At 36.8% G+C, this 19,649-nt stretch overlaps 2 protein-coding genes and 1 long non-coding RNA gene across 4 annotated transcripts in view; 2 read left to right on the forward strand and 1 right to left on the reverse strand.

Annotated features, from left to right (window-relative positions):
- LOC128242594 (uncharacterized) lies at positions 1-1,374 on the forward strand. The gene is made up of 3 exons (XR_008262641.1): positions 1-69; positions 714-841; positions 1,148-1,374. It is a non-coding gene; the product is annotated as an uncharacterized LOC128242594 (long non-coding RNA).
- Positions 1,375-4,768: 3,394 nt separating this feature from the next.
- On the forward strand, positions 4,769-6,686 carry LOC128242997 (uncharacterized). The gene is made up of 2 exons (XM_052960464.1): positions 4,769-4,889; positions 5,944-6,686. Exons 1-2 carry the CDS (start codon positions 4,856-4,858, stop codon positions 6,480-6,482), a joined length of 573 nt encoding a protein of 190 aa, XP_052816424.1. The 5' UTR covers positions 4,769-4,855; the 3' UTR covers positions 6,483-6,686.
- Positions 6,687-9,314: 2,628 nt separating this feature from the next.
- Positions 9,315-19,649, reverse strand: part of LOC128242996 (retinoblastoma-like protein 1) — a 58,698-nt gene continuing 48,363 nt past the window's right edge. For both annotated transcript variants that reach the window (XM_052960463.1, XM_052960462.1), the window contains 8 exons: positions 19,340-19,483; positions 18,767-18,913; positions 16,522-16,701; positions 15,476-15,677; positions 15,088-15,230; positions 14,498-14,557; positions 14,103-14,267; positions 9,315-13,057 (listed from right to left, as the gene is read on the reverse strand). In XM_052960463.1, coding sequence (XP_052816423.1) covers positions 12,848-13,057; positions 14,103-14,267; positions 14,498-14,557; positions 15,088-15,230; positions 15,476-15,677; positions 16,522-16,701; positions 18,767-18,913; positions 19,340-19,483 — 1,251 coding nt within the window. In that variant the 3' untranslated portion in view covers positions 9,315-12,847. The remainder of the gene's footprint in view (positions 13,058-14,102; positions 14,268-14,497; positions 14,558-15,087; positions 15,231-15,475; positions 15,678-16,521; positions 16,702-18,766; positions 18,914-19,339; positions 19,484-19,649) is intronic.

Genomic DNA, 19,649 nt, shown 5'->3' on the forward strand with positions numbered 1-19,649 from the left:
CCCCCCCCCCCACCAAGCTGCCCACCAGAGGCCAAGCTGTACTTGGTGTTTGCCAACATGCTGTAATTTGTAAGTACTTCAAGATAATATATTAGAAAATGGTATCCAAACTGAAGTACAAAGTGAGACAGTTTGGTCATAAAAGCCCATTGAGACTGTTTGTTCCATTCCTAAATGAATTTCTTTCATGTTGTCAATCATTTCTGGTGTGGCTTTAATAATAATATTATTTTCTAATGAAACTGCTGACTTGTATCAGTCTTTGGTCTGTATTGTGCATCTATTCACACATTTTGTTTGCTCTTTTAAGCAAACATTACAATAATTGCAAATTCTATAAGCAATTAAACAAAACTTACTGCACAAAGGATGCAGAATGATGTTTTATTTAGTGTGCATATGATTTTCAGCTTATGGACAAGAAAACATATACTTTAACAATCACAGCAACACAATGAGATCCCAATTTTAAAGAAATAATGCCACCTTTCATTAATTCATTAATTCATTCTATCAATCATTCATATATATTCATTAATTCATTCATTTATTCAATTTATTCATTGAAAAACTTGACATTTCTCAAGGCAAAATAAATAAAAAGTGAGCAGCTTTCATAAAGAATAGAGCCTTTTCCCTTAATGCATTAAAAAACACAACCTTAATACAGTATAAATGTTTTAAAAACCCTAATTTATTGCTTATTTTAATAGCCAGCCTGGTTGCTGTAGCCACAGAGGAATTTTCAAGGACAAGAACCAGTGCTGGTAAAACTGTGGTCTCTGTGGTTTTCCATACCGGCTCTCGGCAAGGATTTTCAAGAAAGGAATACCATCTCCAAGTAAGAAGAAATTCTAAGCATGTCTGGTTTGAATGCTTGCAAAATGCATCTGGGTACTCAATAAGATGAGGTTTACCTTTGAGTTGTTAAAAACTGATTGCAAAATGTCCAAAAGACTATATATTCTATTAAATTTGTCCTGAAAATCTTTGAATTCATGAACTTTTCTGCATATTTATCACATTTATGACTATATTAAAGGTTGTGTATGCCTCAAATGAGTGTTTACAGGCCTTTTTCAAACTTTAACAGTAGTGGCAGATAGTTTTATTTGTGTAAAACATTGCTTTTGTGTCTTGCTTGCAGATCATGATGTGCCAATAAGCTCCAGTTAGCTGCGGCCTTTTCCCCAGGCGGTAGTCCTGCAATCTGAATCCAGGAGATGCAGCTCTGAATCCAATATTTCAGAAGAATGAAGATGTTAGTCAACTCTGTAGTGTTTGTTTGTGTGTAAATGATTCCAATGAGTGAGATTTATAGCAAATCAGGTGTAAATAAGCATCTTATAGACAATAGTGAAGTGCTGTACTCTGAATTTAATGCCAAATCTAGCCTTCAAAACAGATTCTTAAAGTAATTTTTTTTTAAAAATGGGCATAATAATGCTATCTCTGCATTTTCTACATCATGTAGCCACCTCATACATGAAAACACTAGCAGTTGTCATGAATCTTTAAGTTTTGGTGTGTTTTTTGCCATTTCCTTTGTTGCGCCATTTGTCCCGGAAGCCAACAATTTGGCATATAGTGTTGTTTAGACTGTCTATTAACACATTATCACTAAATTTCTTGTGTTAAACTGAACAGTTCTGTTACCACATTGGTTATGAGTGGTGCACTTACCATTGCTCATGAGTACCATTGCTCATGAGTGGTACACTTACCATTGGTTATGAGTGGTGCACTTACCATTGCTCATGAGTGGTGCACTTACCATTGGTTATGAGTGGTGCACTTACCATTGGTTATGAGTGGTGCACTTACCATTGCTCATGAGTGGTACACTTACCATTGGTTATGAGTGGTGCACTTACCATTGGTTATGAGTGGTGCACTTACCATTGCTCATGAGTGGTACACTTACCATTGCTCATGAGTGGTACACTTACCATTGCTCATGAGTGGTGCACTTACCATTGCTCATGAGTGGTGCACTTACCATTGGTTATGAGTGGTGCACTTACCATTGCTCATGAGTGGTGCACTTAACATTGCTCATGAGTGGTATACTTACCATTGGTTATGAGTGGTACACTTACCATTGCTCATGAGTGGTGCACTTACCATTGGTTATGAGTGGTGCACTTACCATTGCTTGAATAGTGGAGCTAAATACCCTAAGTGAAGAACTTACAATTGCTACAATAGTGTAGCTGTTTGTCCTAACTGTTGCAATAACCATTGCTAGATTTGATAGTAGAGCTTAATTTCCTCAGGTGCATTTACAATTGCTTTAATAGTCAGTTTTAATATTCTGAGTTGTGTTCTCACCATTGCTTGAATAGTCAAACTAAATGTCCTGAGTGGCGACTTACCATCGCTTGAGGAGTGGAGCTTATATAATGTCCTAAGTTCTGCACTAAACATTGCTAAAAAGTCAAGCTAAATGTTCTGAGTGGTGCACTTACCATTGCTAGAATTCAAGAGTGGCGCTTAATATCCTGAGTGGTGTGCTTAAAATTGCTACAATGATGTAGCTGAATGTCCTAACTGGCGCACTTTCCATTGCTAGATTTCCTTAATATGGTGCATTTTTTTACCATTGCCTTAAAGTCGAACTTAATATCCTGAGTGGTACACTTACCATTGCTAGAATAGTGAAGCTAAATGTCCTGAGTTGTGCACTAACCATTGCTTAAATAGTGGCGCGTAATATCATGAGAGTGGTGCATTTATAATTGCTAAAATAGTCGAGCTTAATGCCCTGAGTGGTGTACTTATAATGTCCTGATTTGTGATATAAGCATTGCTAGAATAGTGGCGCTTAACATCCTGAGTTGTGCATTTATCAATGCTAGATAGTCGAGCTAATATTCCTATGGGGTGAATTTACCATTGCTAGAATAGTCGAGCTTAATGTCCTGAGTGGTGCACTTACCAATGTTAGAATAGTCGAGCTTAATGTCCTGAGTGGTGCACTTACCACTGTTAGAATAGTGGGGCTTAAAGTCCTGAGTGGTGCACTTACCACTGTTAGAATAGTCGAGCTTAATGTCCTGAGTGGTGCACTTACCACTGTTAGAATAGTGGGGCTTAAAGTCCTGAGTGGTGCGTTTACCACTGTTAGAAAAATCGCGCTTAAAGTCCTGAGTGGTGCGTTTACCACTGTTAGAAAATTCGCGCTTAAAGTCCTGAGTGGTGCGTTTACTATTGCTGTCAATGGACAGGCGAAAACAAACCGAGGTGGATGTTTTCGTTGGTTGTGGTTTGTGCTTCCAGTGGGGATTCCTTTTAATAAGGTGTTTGTATGTATGATTTGCTCGTAAAATGTGTAGTATTTGTCTGATCTACGATCTTGCTATCAAACGTAGCGTACATGTATATGTTTTGCTTGGTATTGGATTGTCTTTCAACTGTCTTGCCATCAGCTCTGCTATTACGTTTGAAATACAAGAAGACTTAATACGACACAATTATATCCATATGGGCGGCAGTCGCGAGGCCAGGGCCAATTTGGGATTACGCAGATCGGATGACGGACAGCATATTAACCCCCTTACCCCCTAACCCCCCCCCCCTTCGGTTTTTATTCAAAATTCGGGGGGGGTATGAAAAAAACTTCGACCACTAGTCAAAATTCTTAAGCTACGCGCCCGGGCGGGTACATTTTGGGCTGATGTATGGTAGAGTAATGATAAGTAACCGAGGTTGTTTATACCCGCGTTAGGCGAGTAGTCAAATGGTTTATCGGTATAATTATTAATTTTTATATTTATTATGTTCTTTAGTGTAGACCTGACCTTCGATTTTAAGGTCTTTGATAGGTCTTTTGCAGAAGCTGTTTAATTAGATAAAAAAAATCGAATATAAATATTCTTCGTGTTAAAAGTCGAACGATGTTGTTCAGGGCCATCAATATGAGAAGCTGTCAAAATTGTGCATCATTCAATGACAGCGCAGAGGGTACCTGTTTGACCCATAACAAAATTCAGATGATTCAGATTGTCGCAGAACCATCTCTCCTTCGAACATACCAGCACTACAAAATGCGCCATTTTTTTTAAAAACTGATTAAGAACCATTGGTGCAAATTATATCGAAAGTAACGTCCAGGAGCGGTCAGCTTGTAGATCACCCCCTCTGGTGGTTAAGTTGTGTTATTTATTTTTTTAAAAACGCCAAACATGTATGATCAATTATTAGTCTTTATGTTATTTTCCCACCGTTTTCTATATGGCTTAACCATTTAAAAGCCCTTCCAAACATTGTTAACACTTTTATTGATCAGGGGTGCGTTTCAGATAGATTTTACGATCTGCTATTATCGTAAAATTACGATCATAATAACGACCAACTAAACGATAAACATAAAGGCGTTTCAGAAACGTCTCGTAAACTCTCCGGTCGTACGTAAACAATAACGATAAAGCACAGCGTTAAAGCGAGGGACCCAGTCTGAAGCGAAATGACGTTACGTCATATTAACCTGATGAGCGCACCTGTCTTTTTATTAATGATAATATCTTTGTTTTATAAAGCAATCATGGGTTTGTTGTAAATCTCATCAGAGATGGTCTCCTATCGTGTAATTATTTAAGAAATTCATAATTTAGCATTGTATGCATAAAAGGTTGTTGCTGTTGTTTTGTTGTTGTTGTTCGTCTGTTAACAAGTGGTGACTTATAACAGTTTCTATTATAATTGACGTGTAAGGTTTAAAGTAATTGATACTTTATTTATAACTCCAATTTATAAGTTGAACCAAAATTATACATGACATGCCTCTGGTTATTTAAGTTAATTTAGTTTTATGTTAAACACTGTTGAGATGAATTTAATGATAAAGAGCTAAGAAATGGAAAGTTTAAAAAACCAAGACAGCACATTGGGTAAGTCCCTGTTGATATTCGCTGCTAATAATAGCTGAAATATGCGCAGTCATAAGTGAAGTCAATGCTATTTCAACATGCTTGCAATTTACCTTGCTTATTGATTATCAGCTTTTATATTTCTTCCCTGTTTATTGTTTGAGTGAAAACTAGTATGGCCTATATTTGTGAACAGACTTGCCGACCTTGATCATGTCTCGTTTTGCTCTGCAGGTGTTCAGAAAACATGCTATGTAGTTTAGCAGTTTACATAATAATTATTGTCCTCAACAAGAATTGTAGTTGACCAAGAAACGATGACATACACAAGTGTGTACTCGTTGATGTACAAAATGAATGTTGTCCATTAAAGAAAATCAGTGCTAATTGGTCACGGGCATACAAACCAGGTCCACGGCCCGGGATTCGAAAAAAAAGAAGAAAACTGTTACCACGGTAGGTAAATTAATACCGAAACCAAATAATGTACCAGTCAAACACACGGCGCGAATAGTTACGTCTAGCCACGATCCGTACCTGAGCGTAGTTATCCGTATCTAACCGTACCTACACTTGAATAAATGTATTCAAGACTTATCCATAACCTGCAACTTTCTCCAACTTTTGAACGCGCTAAAGGTTGAAGCGACCCGTGGCCATTTGGGCTTCACTTTGGTTCTACATGGATGAAAATGATTCATCCATAATCATAGTAAACGTACTAAACCGTTTTCTGTACTGAAAAGTACCAGCCCGTAGTTCGACATGATTAAACCTTATGCAAACGTAGTCAGACGTATTGATCCGATCTTAAACGTAGTTCACTGCAGACCTGTCAACGCGCTTGACAAGTTGCCAGCCGCAGTTAAACATAGTTCAACGTCGTACGCCGTACCGAGTATCCTTACTTATCCGCGTAGCTTTTTGATCCCTGTTTATCACTATTTTGGTCGTAGACGTACTTATCCGTGATTCTAGCATTTGATACTAAATGTTTCAGTCATACTGGCGGAATGTTTATATAATTATTAATATATCATTGATTCAGCGAATAAATAATACAATTTATTTCCAGGCACACTGGTATCGACTATGAGATCAACCGGGATAATGTTCCTTACTGTTATAATTCTTTTTCCGGCATCAGTTAGTTTAACGTCATCAATTGGCCATCAACCGTGCACAAACGGAACAGCGTTTGCCAGTCCAAACACGGGATGTCGCGATTCACCCACACCTGTCTGTGTCGAGTGTTTCAAAGGGTCAAATGAAACCATCGATTCCAATAAAAGACGGAACCCTGGACGTGATTGTTGGACATATTTTAATGAAAATAAAATAATGAGAATTAGTATCCTGTCAGTTTTTGGATTTCTTCTTGTCTGCAGTGCTTGCCTATTTGTGTACATGTATAGAAATGTCTACAAGTGTCCAATAACATATGCCAAGAATCCAACTTGTCTCTGGAGTGTATCATTCCGCAACCACAAGGCAGGGCAGACAGACGACATGGATGCTGTGTTTATAGTTGACGAGGATGTGATGGACTATGGATCCATAGATAATCAAAGTAAATTGCAAGACTGCGACTTCGAAGAAATTATACTCGAGTAGTCACCGTCACAGCAATGACCTCAAACCTTCAAATGGTGTCTTGTGTGTTATGTGCAACATGTTTTTGTTGTTCTTAAATACAAGTTGAACTGCACTATGTGTTGAGTTCATATATATACTTCTTTCATAAAGGAAACGAATACTTCCTTTGTTGTAAGTTAGTAGCTTACAATGTGTGCATTTGAAAACATGTACTAGAATAACTCGGAATTGTATGTGCCGCCTGTTTAGAGCGCCCATTGAAGTCAAACAATTGTAATGAAGGAGCAAAACTTTAAAATTAGGACGTTGTATGATCTTCATACACTTTAACAAGAGAAGTTTGTCAAACTTTATTCCCCCCCACCTGCCGTGTTGTGAGAAATAGTTGGAAAATTGAATGAAATATGCATATACTGAAATGACAGCTGATTTGTCATTAAAATTGGATGCCATTGAGGCAGTTTAAAGATTATGACCATTCAAAGTGTGAGGGTAGTAGGTACAGTTTTTAATCATGTTTAGATGATGACCGATATTTGCAGATAAAAATATATCCTTTTAAGCAGCAGGGAATAAGTCAAATGACGTAAATTTTAATACCAATAATGGTGTGACCTTGACCTTTGACCTCAAAATAAATAGGGGTCATCTACTGGTCAACCCCCAACCTATGTGTTAAGTTTGAGGGCCATGGGTGCAGGCATTGTCGAGTTATCACACGGACAAGCTTTATGCAGTCAGGGTCACTGTGGCGTTGACCTTTGACCCGATGAACCCTAAAATTAACAGGGGTCAGCGTCTGGGCATGTCCAATCTCCAAGTCAAGTTTGAGGGTCATGCATGCAGGCATTGTCGACTTATCACTACTCGACTTAACTACTTTCTACAGACGGACGAACGGAACGACCGACATCTGCAAAGCAACATACCCCCTCTACTTCGAAGGGGGGCATAACCGTAAATACCAGCTGTATTTTACTGTAAAAAGGTGATAACTATGGAGTCACTGCGGTGATTTACCCAACAATTTAACTTGACCGAGATTTAATGCCCACAAACACTGTCATGCTTCAACACCTACTGTGTTTGTGTAAAAGGGGCATATTTCTTGAGAAAAAGGTGCGATTTACATCACCACGATTAAACTTGACCGAGTCATAATGCCCATTAATTATGTCACCAAATTCCTGGATGTGATTGACCTGGCACCTGAAGGATTGAAACCATTTGGCGTTGGCTTTAGGGCTTAAGACCCCAAATGGAGGTCAAATTTGGTGCAGCAACCTGCTACAGAAGCAAAACTTGCTTTTAAGAAACCCTTTGAGGGTTCTCATGACTTTTAATTTGATTTTAAGCAAACTGGCGTGTTAAAACTTACGATAAATAAAATAACAACCAAAATCAAAGTCAACTTTTTTTTAGTTCTTAAAAAGAAAAAAAAAGAATTTCTCCCCTCGAGCCATTAGAAAAGGAAGCGCCGTGGACAAATCACATCCGTGAAGTTATATCATGATTGGACAATTAGTACGAACGAACTGGAAATTAGTACTGGAAATATTGTCTACACAAGACATCAACATACTATATTTAAGTGACACTCCGGAGGTACATATAGGTCCACTTCTTATGCAACACAAAAACATTGTTTCAAGCTTTAAGTTTTAGTTTTAACTAGACGCCAGCCAAATGGCGACATGTTGAGCCCGTTGGAAGAGCCAAAGACAATGCTCGTCCATGCAATTGGAACACAGAATAACATGGAGTTGAACAAAACGTGGAACCTGCGACACTATGCCTCATCATGGTGAATCTCAATGACAAGTGCTGTTTTCTTTTAATCCTTAAATGCATTGTAAGCATACAGCCCAGGCAAGGTTCAGTCCAGAACAGTTCTATCAACAGTACTTAGTTTGACATTTTAAACTTTCAGTGTGACCTTGACCTTTGAGGTACAAACCCGGGACTTGCATACGTCACGGAACTTCATCATCATAAACAATCATGAGAAGTTTCTTGGAAATCTTGTAATGCTTGGTTAAGAGGGAGCCCGACAAAGGTACAGTCCTATTAGAAGTTCTCATTTCATTTTTTTACCTCTGAAGTGTGACCTTGACCTTCGAGATATAGACTTGGGTCTTGTGCGCGACAGGCCGCCTAATCATGGGAGAACCTTCATGGCAATTATTTTGAAAATTCAATCATGCATGGTCAAGATGCAAACGCCGGACAAGGTCCAGTCAAGACAAGTCACATCAACCACACTCATTTTGACATTTAATTTCAAAATGTGACCTTGACCTTTAATGTACATACCTGTGTCTTGTGCATGACCTGCCGTCTCATCATGGTGAATATTTCTGGAAAGCTTATTGAAAGTCCTATACTGCATGGTCAAGATACAGCCCGGACAAGGATAATTTCAATCTCGACTACTAAGCGTGACCTTGACCTTAGAGGTAGTCTTTGGTCTTGTGCTTACACACCACCTCATCTTGAATCTTCATGGGAGTTTTTTTGGGAAAATCCTATAATCATGTGTGTAAACTGAAACTGATTTAAGTATTCATTTTAAGCAAAATGTTGCCTTCCGACGAACAATGTAGCATATATGACGTAATTTATCACGTGGTATACACACACTAATAATTGGTTACAGCCTAAAAAAAGTTCAGTCTTGACTGACACGCTTCCAAAGACAAAGAACGAACTGCCATTGTGACTGTTCTATCTCACCACAAGCAGGCTGACAAAAATGACACACTCTAGAACAGTTTCCACCATCCCAGATAATAAACTCTACAACTGTTACCTAAGTCGAGTTGATGACAAAAATAACAAAGCTGATTATGATTATGAATGTATTGTGTGTTTTTTTCTGAGTTTGGTAATGGTCATATACAAAATGTTAACATTATTATATAATTTGATAAAACTATATACAACACAAAAAGACATAAAAAATAAAGAATACAAATTATCTCAAATTCATTCATAAAGAATCATTTTTATAAAAAAATCATAAAAAATGAACTGTATTCTAATGTAACATTCTCAATTCTTGTCATACAAAAAATACCATTAGTGACAAATAAAATAAACATAGTCTATGACTTGAAATCATTCAGCAAATAAAGCAAATTCATTACAAGCAGGCAGAATGCAAGCATTGGGACCAGATGTTCAACTTCTATGAGTCCTTACAGCCTTAACACACTCTAGATTGAACATCTAGGGACATGTTTGCAATGAATATTCAAATTGTATCATGTGAATGGGGAAGAATTTCTTAAGAAGAATAGAATTACGTGTCAACTGTCTCTGTAATCCATGTCCCTGATTGTAAAACATGTTTAAGGACTAACCGACTTGTGGAGTATTTTAAACACATATTTTCACAAGTAGCTGTGAATCAATATTTCACCAAGGAAGGTTTTTATGAAGCATGTTTATTTTTTTCTAAATCAAACAATTAAAACAAATTAAACAGGTCTAAAAGAGTCAAAAAATTATATGAACAGTCTCATACCAAGTATGAAAATCAGGCCAGAAGCCACTGCTGACACTTGAAGTGTCTTATTAATGCCCACATCAGATTAAAACATGTTACCACTCTTACTTAACATAATTTGCAAAGTCAAGAAGAAGCATGTGAAAATTTACATGTATTTGTTTTGTTTCTACAAAGCCATGTACATAATATAAAACATCTCCCAATGGAGAAAAGAGGCCAGCTCAAGTCGTAAAATATTCAAAATACAAGTTCTCCAAAAGCTGTTCATGGAATTGTATTAAAACTATTCACAAACAAACACTTAGCAAAAAGAATGAGCAGTAAAAGTGCAGGACGACTCACAGGGCTTGTAACAAGTACGCTATATTGAAAGAAGAGAACAAATAATACATTTTGTTTATGAGTATGACAAGTGGGATGACTTCGTGGAAAATATTAAATTGCTGCGTCTAATCATGTTTGAATAACGCATTAACATATTTTGAAAATGATCTCCAATGCATTAAGCTTTAACAAACAGAGTATTATCTGAATGACTTAAATACAGCTGTATCTATTTGAAGAAAATAATTTGGAAAAAGCATATCATAGTTCACTATTGCAATATTGATTTCACCAGTTACCTGTCTCTATGTGTTACCGTTGTAAATCGCAATTAAACTTGGGCAAGTGCCAAACAAAAAGTTTTCTTTGAAAGAACAGCATAATTTTTGAAAAAGAAAGTATAACTTGACACGTGATATACATGTACTCCCAGTCATAGCTATCAGTTGTTAGTGGTTTCATGCGCATATGCACATGAATGCCTTTATGACTTTGTAGCAAGACTTCAATTGTACAAAAATGGCAAATCAAACTGATGAGCTGGTTTTTAATAAGCCAATTAAGCCATGTTCAAGATGATTCAATTAACAACTCTTTAGAAAACAAAATCATATAAGGCGTTCATTTTTTCATCTAGGTCACGGTCATTGTTCACATCTACGGTCAAAACAATTAACATGTAACTTACAATAACTTTCAAATGTCCCCTTACAATAATGTGATGCCAATACTTGGGATTGAAATTCATTTGACTAGCCTTTGTCTATTTCCTTTACAAAGATGCACATACAGTCAAAAGCAATGAAATTAAATAAACTGGGTAGACGGTAATAGCCACTTCAGTAGCAATTAGAAGCACGCCATCATACTAACATGTGCACATTTTAGATAGTTATTATTTTCCATTACAATTAGAAACATGCAATCATTGTCTGAGCTGTATGTCTAGACCACATCTGCCTAAAAAATAAATTTAATCTGGATTTTTGATCTCTTACCGTGTTTTGGGAAAATTACCTTAGTGAGATCACATTGATTAATATCTCAACTTTCACTGGGATCCCAACTGGAAATAAACCATAGTAACATACTGACACACTTTTATGATATAAATAGACACACTGGCTTGTTTCTTTTAATAAACATTGACAAATGGACTCGTTTCTTTTTATATACATTATGGGTATTAATGACACGGCCAACATGAATCATGTGCATATTTAAGACTGTTTTGATAACCCAGGCAACCCCACATAGTGAAAACCATGCACTCCAGTTATAGGTCATTATAGGACACTAAAATATATTGGTCAATGAGCCTCTTTTGTATCAATGTAGTTCACTAGAGTAGGCACTGTTTAGAAAACATATAGACTTGAACAGTCAAAAATCTGTCAGTACTATCCCTTTAACCACAATAACCCCAAATGCTCTCTGAACATTATTAAAAAGACAATAAAATAACCAAACAGAAATCAGTAGTGAAGGTATTTTACTGCCCAATATAAACATGTTTTGAAATGAGATTTGTGAGCAATTTCTGGCCCAATTAAGGGAATTAACTGTGGCCAACAGGAATGACTTCTATTGAGACTTCCATGCCTAATAAATTTGTTTGATTTTATCTAATCTACTCCAGAAACAGAATCTTGTTTTGAAGTGAGAATACAGCTATGTCAAATGCCCTGTGTGAATAAGTTTATGTAATGCAGCTTAAATTCTGAAACTATTCAAACTCTTAATTATTTAACACATATGAAAGGAAAATAAAGACAAACATCAGAACAGCGATAAAATCATTGTTTTACATACAGCTCACTAAAACATTATAAATTTAGTTCGCTTTTAGTAGAAACGCAACTTCAACAAATAGTTAACATTTTCTATTACAATGCAGAATCCTGTCTCCATTGCTTATATCCAGTATCCAGTCATTCAAATTGAACTTTCGGATGCCCATGCCCAAATTATTACACAAGTGCTGTGCATAAAACCCCCCATAACAATCGCTACTTTGTAAAATCCAGAATTAGAGCAAGCATGGACAGCAATTTTTTTCCACATATATCCACTACTAAGTTTAGTATTCTTCACATTAGTAAAGAACTTATCGAAAGGAACATTTCTACAACACCTTGCAGGACAACAAAATGTTCGAAAATGATCATAAACTATGGGAATAAAATAATACAATTCCACATGCAACACTGTACAATATCTGTAGCAATTTTTGTGTCCCCAAAAATCCCATCCATACTCCAGTTGTCTATTTTAAAACGACTTGATTATCCTCCAATTTGACAATGAGGTTCTTGATTTTCCAACAACTGGACAAAGGATTCCTTCATTTTCACGCCAATTCACAACAAAATCCTTATTTTTTTTCATAATTTTCATGATGATATGCTTGATTTCTTGCTTCTACTTGATAATGAAATCTTTTTTTTTCAAATTATTCATGTTTTTAATGTTACCACTTTCTGACACAGCATAGAGTGATTCACCTGTCACAATCAAACAGGTGGCCAAGTCATTTCAAACACTCCACCTATTTCACAATGACGATCTTGGTGGCAGACTCCTGCCTGTCTGACGTCACATCCTGCAGCCTACGGAAGAGGTTGAGCCTTTTCGGTGAGGAGATGGCCCCCTCTTCCTCCTCGTCTGCCTCCAGGGGGCGTTTGCGGGTAAAGTCCAGCTTATTCTCCGTCTTTGCCTCGCTCTTGATACGAATCATGTTGTTTATCATCTGCAGGCTCTGTGGTGTGCAAAACAACTTTTACAATTCTAATGTATCATCATTATAGAAATAACTATTTTATCTGGGATATCATTTGCATGAAATTATTATTATACTAACAGAATGCATGCAAAAGACCATACTGGTTCTTAAATAACTCCAGAAATAGCAATTGCTGAAGATGTACTTATTCTAAAAATTGGTACATGCTGAAAGGAGGTACATGTTTGCTTCTGTGTAAATGTTAGTTTGGTGTGTTATATTGCTGACGTGAATGAATTATCAATGAACAACTGAACATTAGCTTAGACAAATTTCATATCATGCAAAAAAAAATTCAATAGTACAGGGTTCGAATTTAACTTTGAGGAGCACTCGCAAAATTTCGCGAGTGCTTTTTGAGGCAACTCGCAAAATGAACAATCAACTTGCAATTTTATTATTTGCATAATTCCCTTATAATTTTGTCTAATTAAAGTAGAAATTTACACTTAAGACATATTATGAATATTAAAAAGTATCAACTAGAACTTTTTGGGGGGTACTGAAAGACTCATCAGATGCTGGTCGCTTTTTGATAACAAAGCTGCCCAATAATTTCGACTATGTAGCGGAATTAAGTTCATGTTTATTCCACTCTCCTTTTAACATTTTGTGGACTAGAAAATGCAACTCGCAGAATTTTGCGAGCTTGAATAAAAGTCACTCGCAATTTGCAAATGTCGCTCGCATTTTGCGAGTATGCGGGTCTAAATTCGAACCCTGTAGTATAATTCAAATTATTGCGTTCACATGTCTTTCAGGATATTTTCTTTAATTCTATCTAAACATTTGATTAAATCTCAATAAATTACTGCATTACAATATGTTTAACAAGAGTTTTTTCCATTTACATCTACAGTGACCAATATTAATGCTATCGTAACTTGTTTACATTCATTTCACTAATAAATCTCTATAGACCACTGGAAAGTATATGATAAAATATTTCAATGCAATATTCTGCAATAACTCTTGTTTCTCATTTGACAATCAATTTTATCTTTATTGCACTCAAACCTACCTTAGAAGGGTTTCTATCGAAGCAGTATAGGAGCCTGTTTTCTGCAGCCACTTTAGTTCTATGGACCTTGTGTGGGGAGATATACACAGAATGTCGCTGTGAGACACGACGTGGGGACGTGGTGTGGCACCGGGTTGGGGGAAGTGGTGACAACGGCGGAACATCCTGGAAAGGAATCAATTTTATTTGTTACTTATTTATTAAAAAAGATCATCCATTGTGAACATATTTTAATAACAAAATTTGAAAATCATGCATCTCTGTAAATCCTTCAAAAAAACAAAAAATGATCAATTTTACCGAATTTACTCTAAACTCTAAATGTCTACTTTTTTCATCCAAGGGAGGCAACTCTATTTATCTAAGTTCACTGATATGTCATACAGAGTACTTACCCCATTCTGATTATTGGCTGAGAATCTTGTTGCGAATTTCCTGATTTGTGTAACAAATACCTAAAATGTAAAACATGCGAGAATTATAGCAATATTTCCCATCAACAATCCTTATATAAAATTTACAATTCCATTCTATTTACAAGGCCGTGAAAACTTGACTCTAGAATCAAATGGCTCAGTTTTTTAGCCAAAAAAGACACCTACCCATATACTATTTATATAATTGTTTTCTGGGAGTTGTATGTTTTACTGGAAAAGCCCCGAGATGAAAGCTGACTGCTTGTAGCATCACACTTGAGTCTGTTTCTTGGATAGAAACCAGTCATAGTGTCAATTTTAGGAAGTCAATGAGAAGGTACCCCTGTCGGATATCTAACTTAAACCTCTTGGGTGAAAGGCAGACACCCATACTACTAGATCACACATCTTCTTACATTACTTCTTTGATTCAATAGCTGCAACAAGCCCTACGATGTAAGATAATCAAACAGCTTGAAAGTGCAGAGGGGCTGCTGGCTTGTGATACATTTCACAACTGATAACAAAGTATTACTTATAACAAAGAAGTCTTGCAAACTTTTTCTTACCTGATTATAGAATTGTATGAGATCACCTCTTTCTTCACCAAACTCAAAACATGACCCCGTCCCCACGAGGCGGGTGGGGGTAGGGGGATGGCTGTTAGGGTGGGGCACAGGAAGGGTACTGGATGACCTGACAGGCATTGCCCCTGCAGATATACACATGAACCATATTGATAAAAGGTAAATTTTAGTGAAGTGTTTTTTCCCACTGTAACAGGGAATAGTGGCAAGGCCCTTTGATAGGGGAAAAATAGCGGGAAAAATACAAACCTCCCTATTCCTCATCTAATAGTTTGAGCAAGTATGAGTAAACTCAACATTAATCGAAATAACCATCAATGAATATGTCCTAGTATGACAACGATATGAAAATTAACAATAGAACGCATACGTTTCTCCCTGGTGTAGATCTCCTTCTCCCCATTCACTGGTGACGATGTCCCGCTTGCCTCCGGTTGACTGCCATCGGAACTTCCAGAAGTGTGCCTCCCCCGGGATGTGAGGAGGACGCTGCGGTACACATGACTCTGGGCCTGAGGCTGGAGCCGGTAACACTTCATAATGTCTTGGAATGCCTGAGACTTCCCCGTCACCTAGGGGTGGAAAAAAGGAAGTAAGATCAAAGAATGATTTACCCATCTCTTCATATGCTGAACAATGATGGTAAACTTTCTAAACTTTGGGTCCAATTTGGCAAAATTTGATTTCAGTGCAGATTAGAAAACATTAGTTAGTATCTAGTAATGTGATACTTATTTGTGTTTTATATTATAACAAATATACAAAGATAATAGGCATGTAATCCTAGTGAAAAATAATAGATCTATTTATTTTCATTTTCAGATCTAGTTATCTCCATTTTCTGTTGTTTATTTAACTTCCAAGGGTTTAAGTCAAATGAGGTTAATATCATTCAATCATTCTTAAGAATTACTAGATTTGGTTGCATTTAGATTACTTATTGGGATAGCTTAAATCATGGAATGATAAAGTACACAAAATTGTTTTTTTAACAACTTCAAACTGGGGAATTCTCCCTTAAGTTAGGGCGCAAGATGAGCCCTCATTTGTATCAATTGGTCAGATTTTACAGATTTTGTACTGAGCCCGTTCGATAGTTTAAACTACCTCCAAGGGATGCAACTCAATTTGTTCAAAAATATTTAAAGGAAGAGTTACTTCCCCCTCAAACTTCAGTACAACACATTAGGGATTTTTTTACTCCAAGCATAAAACCTGTATGTGAAGTATAAGTTTTTTATCCAAGTCGGTCACAACAACTTGACAGTCAATAAGAGGAAGAGCTCAGCATAAGCAATTAAGCCTTCCCTTTGACTAGCACCTGATCAAGGTATGAATTGATCGAAATTAAGGGTACTCATTTTTTCAGGTGCCAACATGGCTTGGGCCATACTTGAGTTTAAACAGTTGCCTCACCTTGGCAATGATATATATGGAGCACATGATGAGCTGATCAAGATGTCTGTCCCGGAGCAGCTCAGTGTGCTGAATAATCACATGTTCCAGGCAGGTCCACATCTGCCGATGGAGGTCCTCATCCTGAACATCTAATTTCTCACAAAGGTCCTTCAGTCTCACATGCGCTAGGTGGTATACCTGTTAATATAATGGGTGAAATGTAAGTGGGCAGTGCAAGTCCAATTCCTAAACCTTAACTTTTCAAATAGGTCCATCCATAAAACATGCACTTGGTGGGACATATCTTCACATCTTTCACATAAGTTGAGGGGTTATATTGATGCACATGCAAGTTGAGGGGTTATATTGACGTACATAAGTTGAGGTGTTATATTGACATACATAAGTTGAGGGGTTATATTGACATACGTAAGTTGAGGTGTTATATTATTGACGTACATAGTTGAGGTGTTATATTGACGTACATAAGTTGAGGGGTTATATTGACATACGTAAGTTGAGGTGTTATATTATTGACGTACATAGTTGAGGTGTTATATTGACGTACATAAGTTGAGGTGTTATATTGACGTACATAAGTTGAGGGGTTATATTGACGTACATAAGTTGAGGGGTTATATTGACGTACATAAGTTGAGGGGTTATATTGACGTACATAAGTTGAGGGGTTATATTGACGTACATAAGTTGAGGGGTTATATTGACGTACATAAGTTGAGGTGTTATATTGACGTACATAAGTTGAGGTGTTATATTATTGACGTACATAGTTGAGGTGTTATATTGACGTACATAAGTTGAGGTGTTATATTGACGTACATAAGTTGAGGTGTTATATTGACATACGTAAGTTGAGGTGTTATATTGACATACATAAGTTGAGGGGTTATATTGACGTACATAGTTGAGGTGTTATATTGACGTACATAAGTTGAGGGGTTATATTGACGTACATAAGTTGAGGGGTTATATTGACTTAAATAAGTTGAGGTGTTATATTGATGTACATGCAAGTTGAGGGGTTATATTGACATACATAAGTTGAGGTGTTATATTGACATACATAAGTTGAGGTGTTATATTGATGTACATGTAAGTTGAGGGGTTATATTGATGTACATGTAAGTTGAGGGGTTATATTGATGTACATGTAAGTTGAGGTGTTATATTGACATACATAAGTTGAGGTGTTATATTGATGTACATGCCAGTTGAAGGGTAATACTGATGTACATGTAAGTTGAGGGGTTATATTGATGTACATGTAAGTTGAGGGGTTATATCAACATAAGTTGAGGGGTTATATCAACATAAGTTGAGGGGTTATATTGACATAAGTTGAGGGGTTATATTGACATAAGTTGAGGGGTTATATTGACATAAGTTGAGGGGTTATATTGACGGTTGTCTCATTGATTGTGAGGGTGTTACTGTCCCTTCAGCTTCTAGCACCCCTCCCACAGGCACAAATGGATAGCTGTATTTGATGCAGGGTGCCAAAAGTCATCCTCTTATAATGGTACAATGTACCATGCTCAAATGCAGGGCTCGCTATGTCATCACAACTGCTCAGTAGTCAAACATAGTTTGTTAAGATTTTGAAATTTGATAACTTTCAATTAAAATACCTCATACAATCATATATTTATATGAGCATAAATTTTCAAGTGTGATTTACAAATACTGTAACCAAGATAATTGTGCAAGTTTAAAGGGACTACACTCCGTATGATGAAAAAGCCAAAAAAAAAAGAGAAAATTGTTGAAAACTGACATAATCTTAGTATCAATGTGTACAATGCATTGAAACTTACTAACTGAAGTACCACACAGTTTACAATTAACTTATTTTTCGCAGTGTTTTCGTATTTTTCCATTAAAAAAGATTACTGGGTATGGCTACCTAGTAGAATTAATTCCTCATGCCTGATTGGCTAGTCGATGTTATCACGTGATATTACCAAGTTAGGTGTATAGCTTAATTATATCACCCGTTTAGAGTAAGCCTTCGTAGCTCAATGGATACAACATTGTACTGCAATTTTGGCGACACCGGTTCAAACCCGGTCTTCGACACAATTTTTATTTTTTTATTTTGGTATTCGTTTTTACAATTATGATATCAATGAGTAAAACATTTTATTAAATAATTGTCCTGAGATTCGTTACAGAAAAAAACTTTGGTGCCAATCTGGTGTACAGTTCCTTTAAGCCAATAATACGCTTTTAGAAGAATACTCACCTTCCTGAAGAAGATGGCCAGTGATCCTCCCTTAGCAGGTTTTCCCTGCTGTGCTGTTGACTGAGCCTGGGTCTTGGATGGAGAACTGGCCTGGGTAGTGGTTGGGGCTGTAGATGGCTCTGACGTGGCTGGTTTGCTCTCTACCACCTGAAAACAAGTAGAAGAGGACCTTTGAAAAACATATCTTCTCTAGTCTATTCTAGTCAGTTCTTCTCTAGTCAATTTTAGAGATATCTTCTCTAATCTATTCTAGTCATATCAACTCCAGTCTATTCTAATCATCTATTCTCTGGTCTATTCTACACATATCTTCTCTAGTCTATTCTACACATATCATCTCTAGTCTATTCTAGTCAGTTCTTCTCTAGTCAATTTTAGTCATATCTTCTCTAGTCTAATCTAAAAATATCTTCTATAGTCTATTCTAATCATATCTTCTCTAGTCTATTCTAGACATATCTTCTCTAGTCTATTCTAATATCTTCTCTAGTCTATTCTAGACATTATCAAGGTTCCAATTTAGACAAAAATAATTTCATAGATTACAGTCCACAGATTAGCAATGTTACCCACCTTGAGTCGTGGGTGGCCGGGCGTATGTAGGACAGGCTTGGTCTTGCCATCACCCGTGACCTCTGGGCTTGAGCCCGTGGACACCGTGGTACCCGAGGATGAGACAACTGTGGGAGGAGCCAATGTCTGCACTGGGATCAACACCTGAATACACAGATTGCAAATTGCAGTTGGCTTGAATCGTTTCAGGATAGCAATGGCAAGAAAACTACGGGTATATGTTGTTGTTTTTTAACTTAAGCGCTGTAAATAAGAGAGATGCTGTCCAAGTGGTATCTTGTTTTACTTATTATAAAAAACCTTCAAACCC

The sequence above is a fragment of the Mya arenaria genome, chromosome 8, assembly GCF_026914265.1.
Source record: "Mya arenaria isolate MELC-2E11 chromosome 8, ASM2691426v1".
Taxonomy (NCBI): Eukaryota; Metazoa; Mollusca; class Bivalvia; order Myida; family Myidae; genus Mya; species Mya arenaria.

What these genes read in the sequence shown, in the direction of transcription:
- LOC128242997 (XM_052960464.1), top strand. Translation starts at nt 4,856, where the DNA reads ATGGAAAGTTTAAAAAACCAAGACAGCACATTGG. An exon ending in AAACCAAGACAGCACATTGG is followed by an intron (nt 4,890 to 5,943) that starts GTAAGTCCCTGT and finishes ATTTATTTCCAG; the next exon opens with GCACACTGGTATCGACTATG.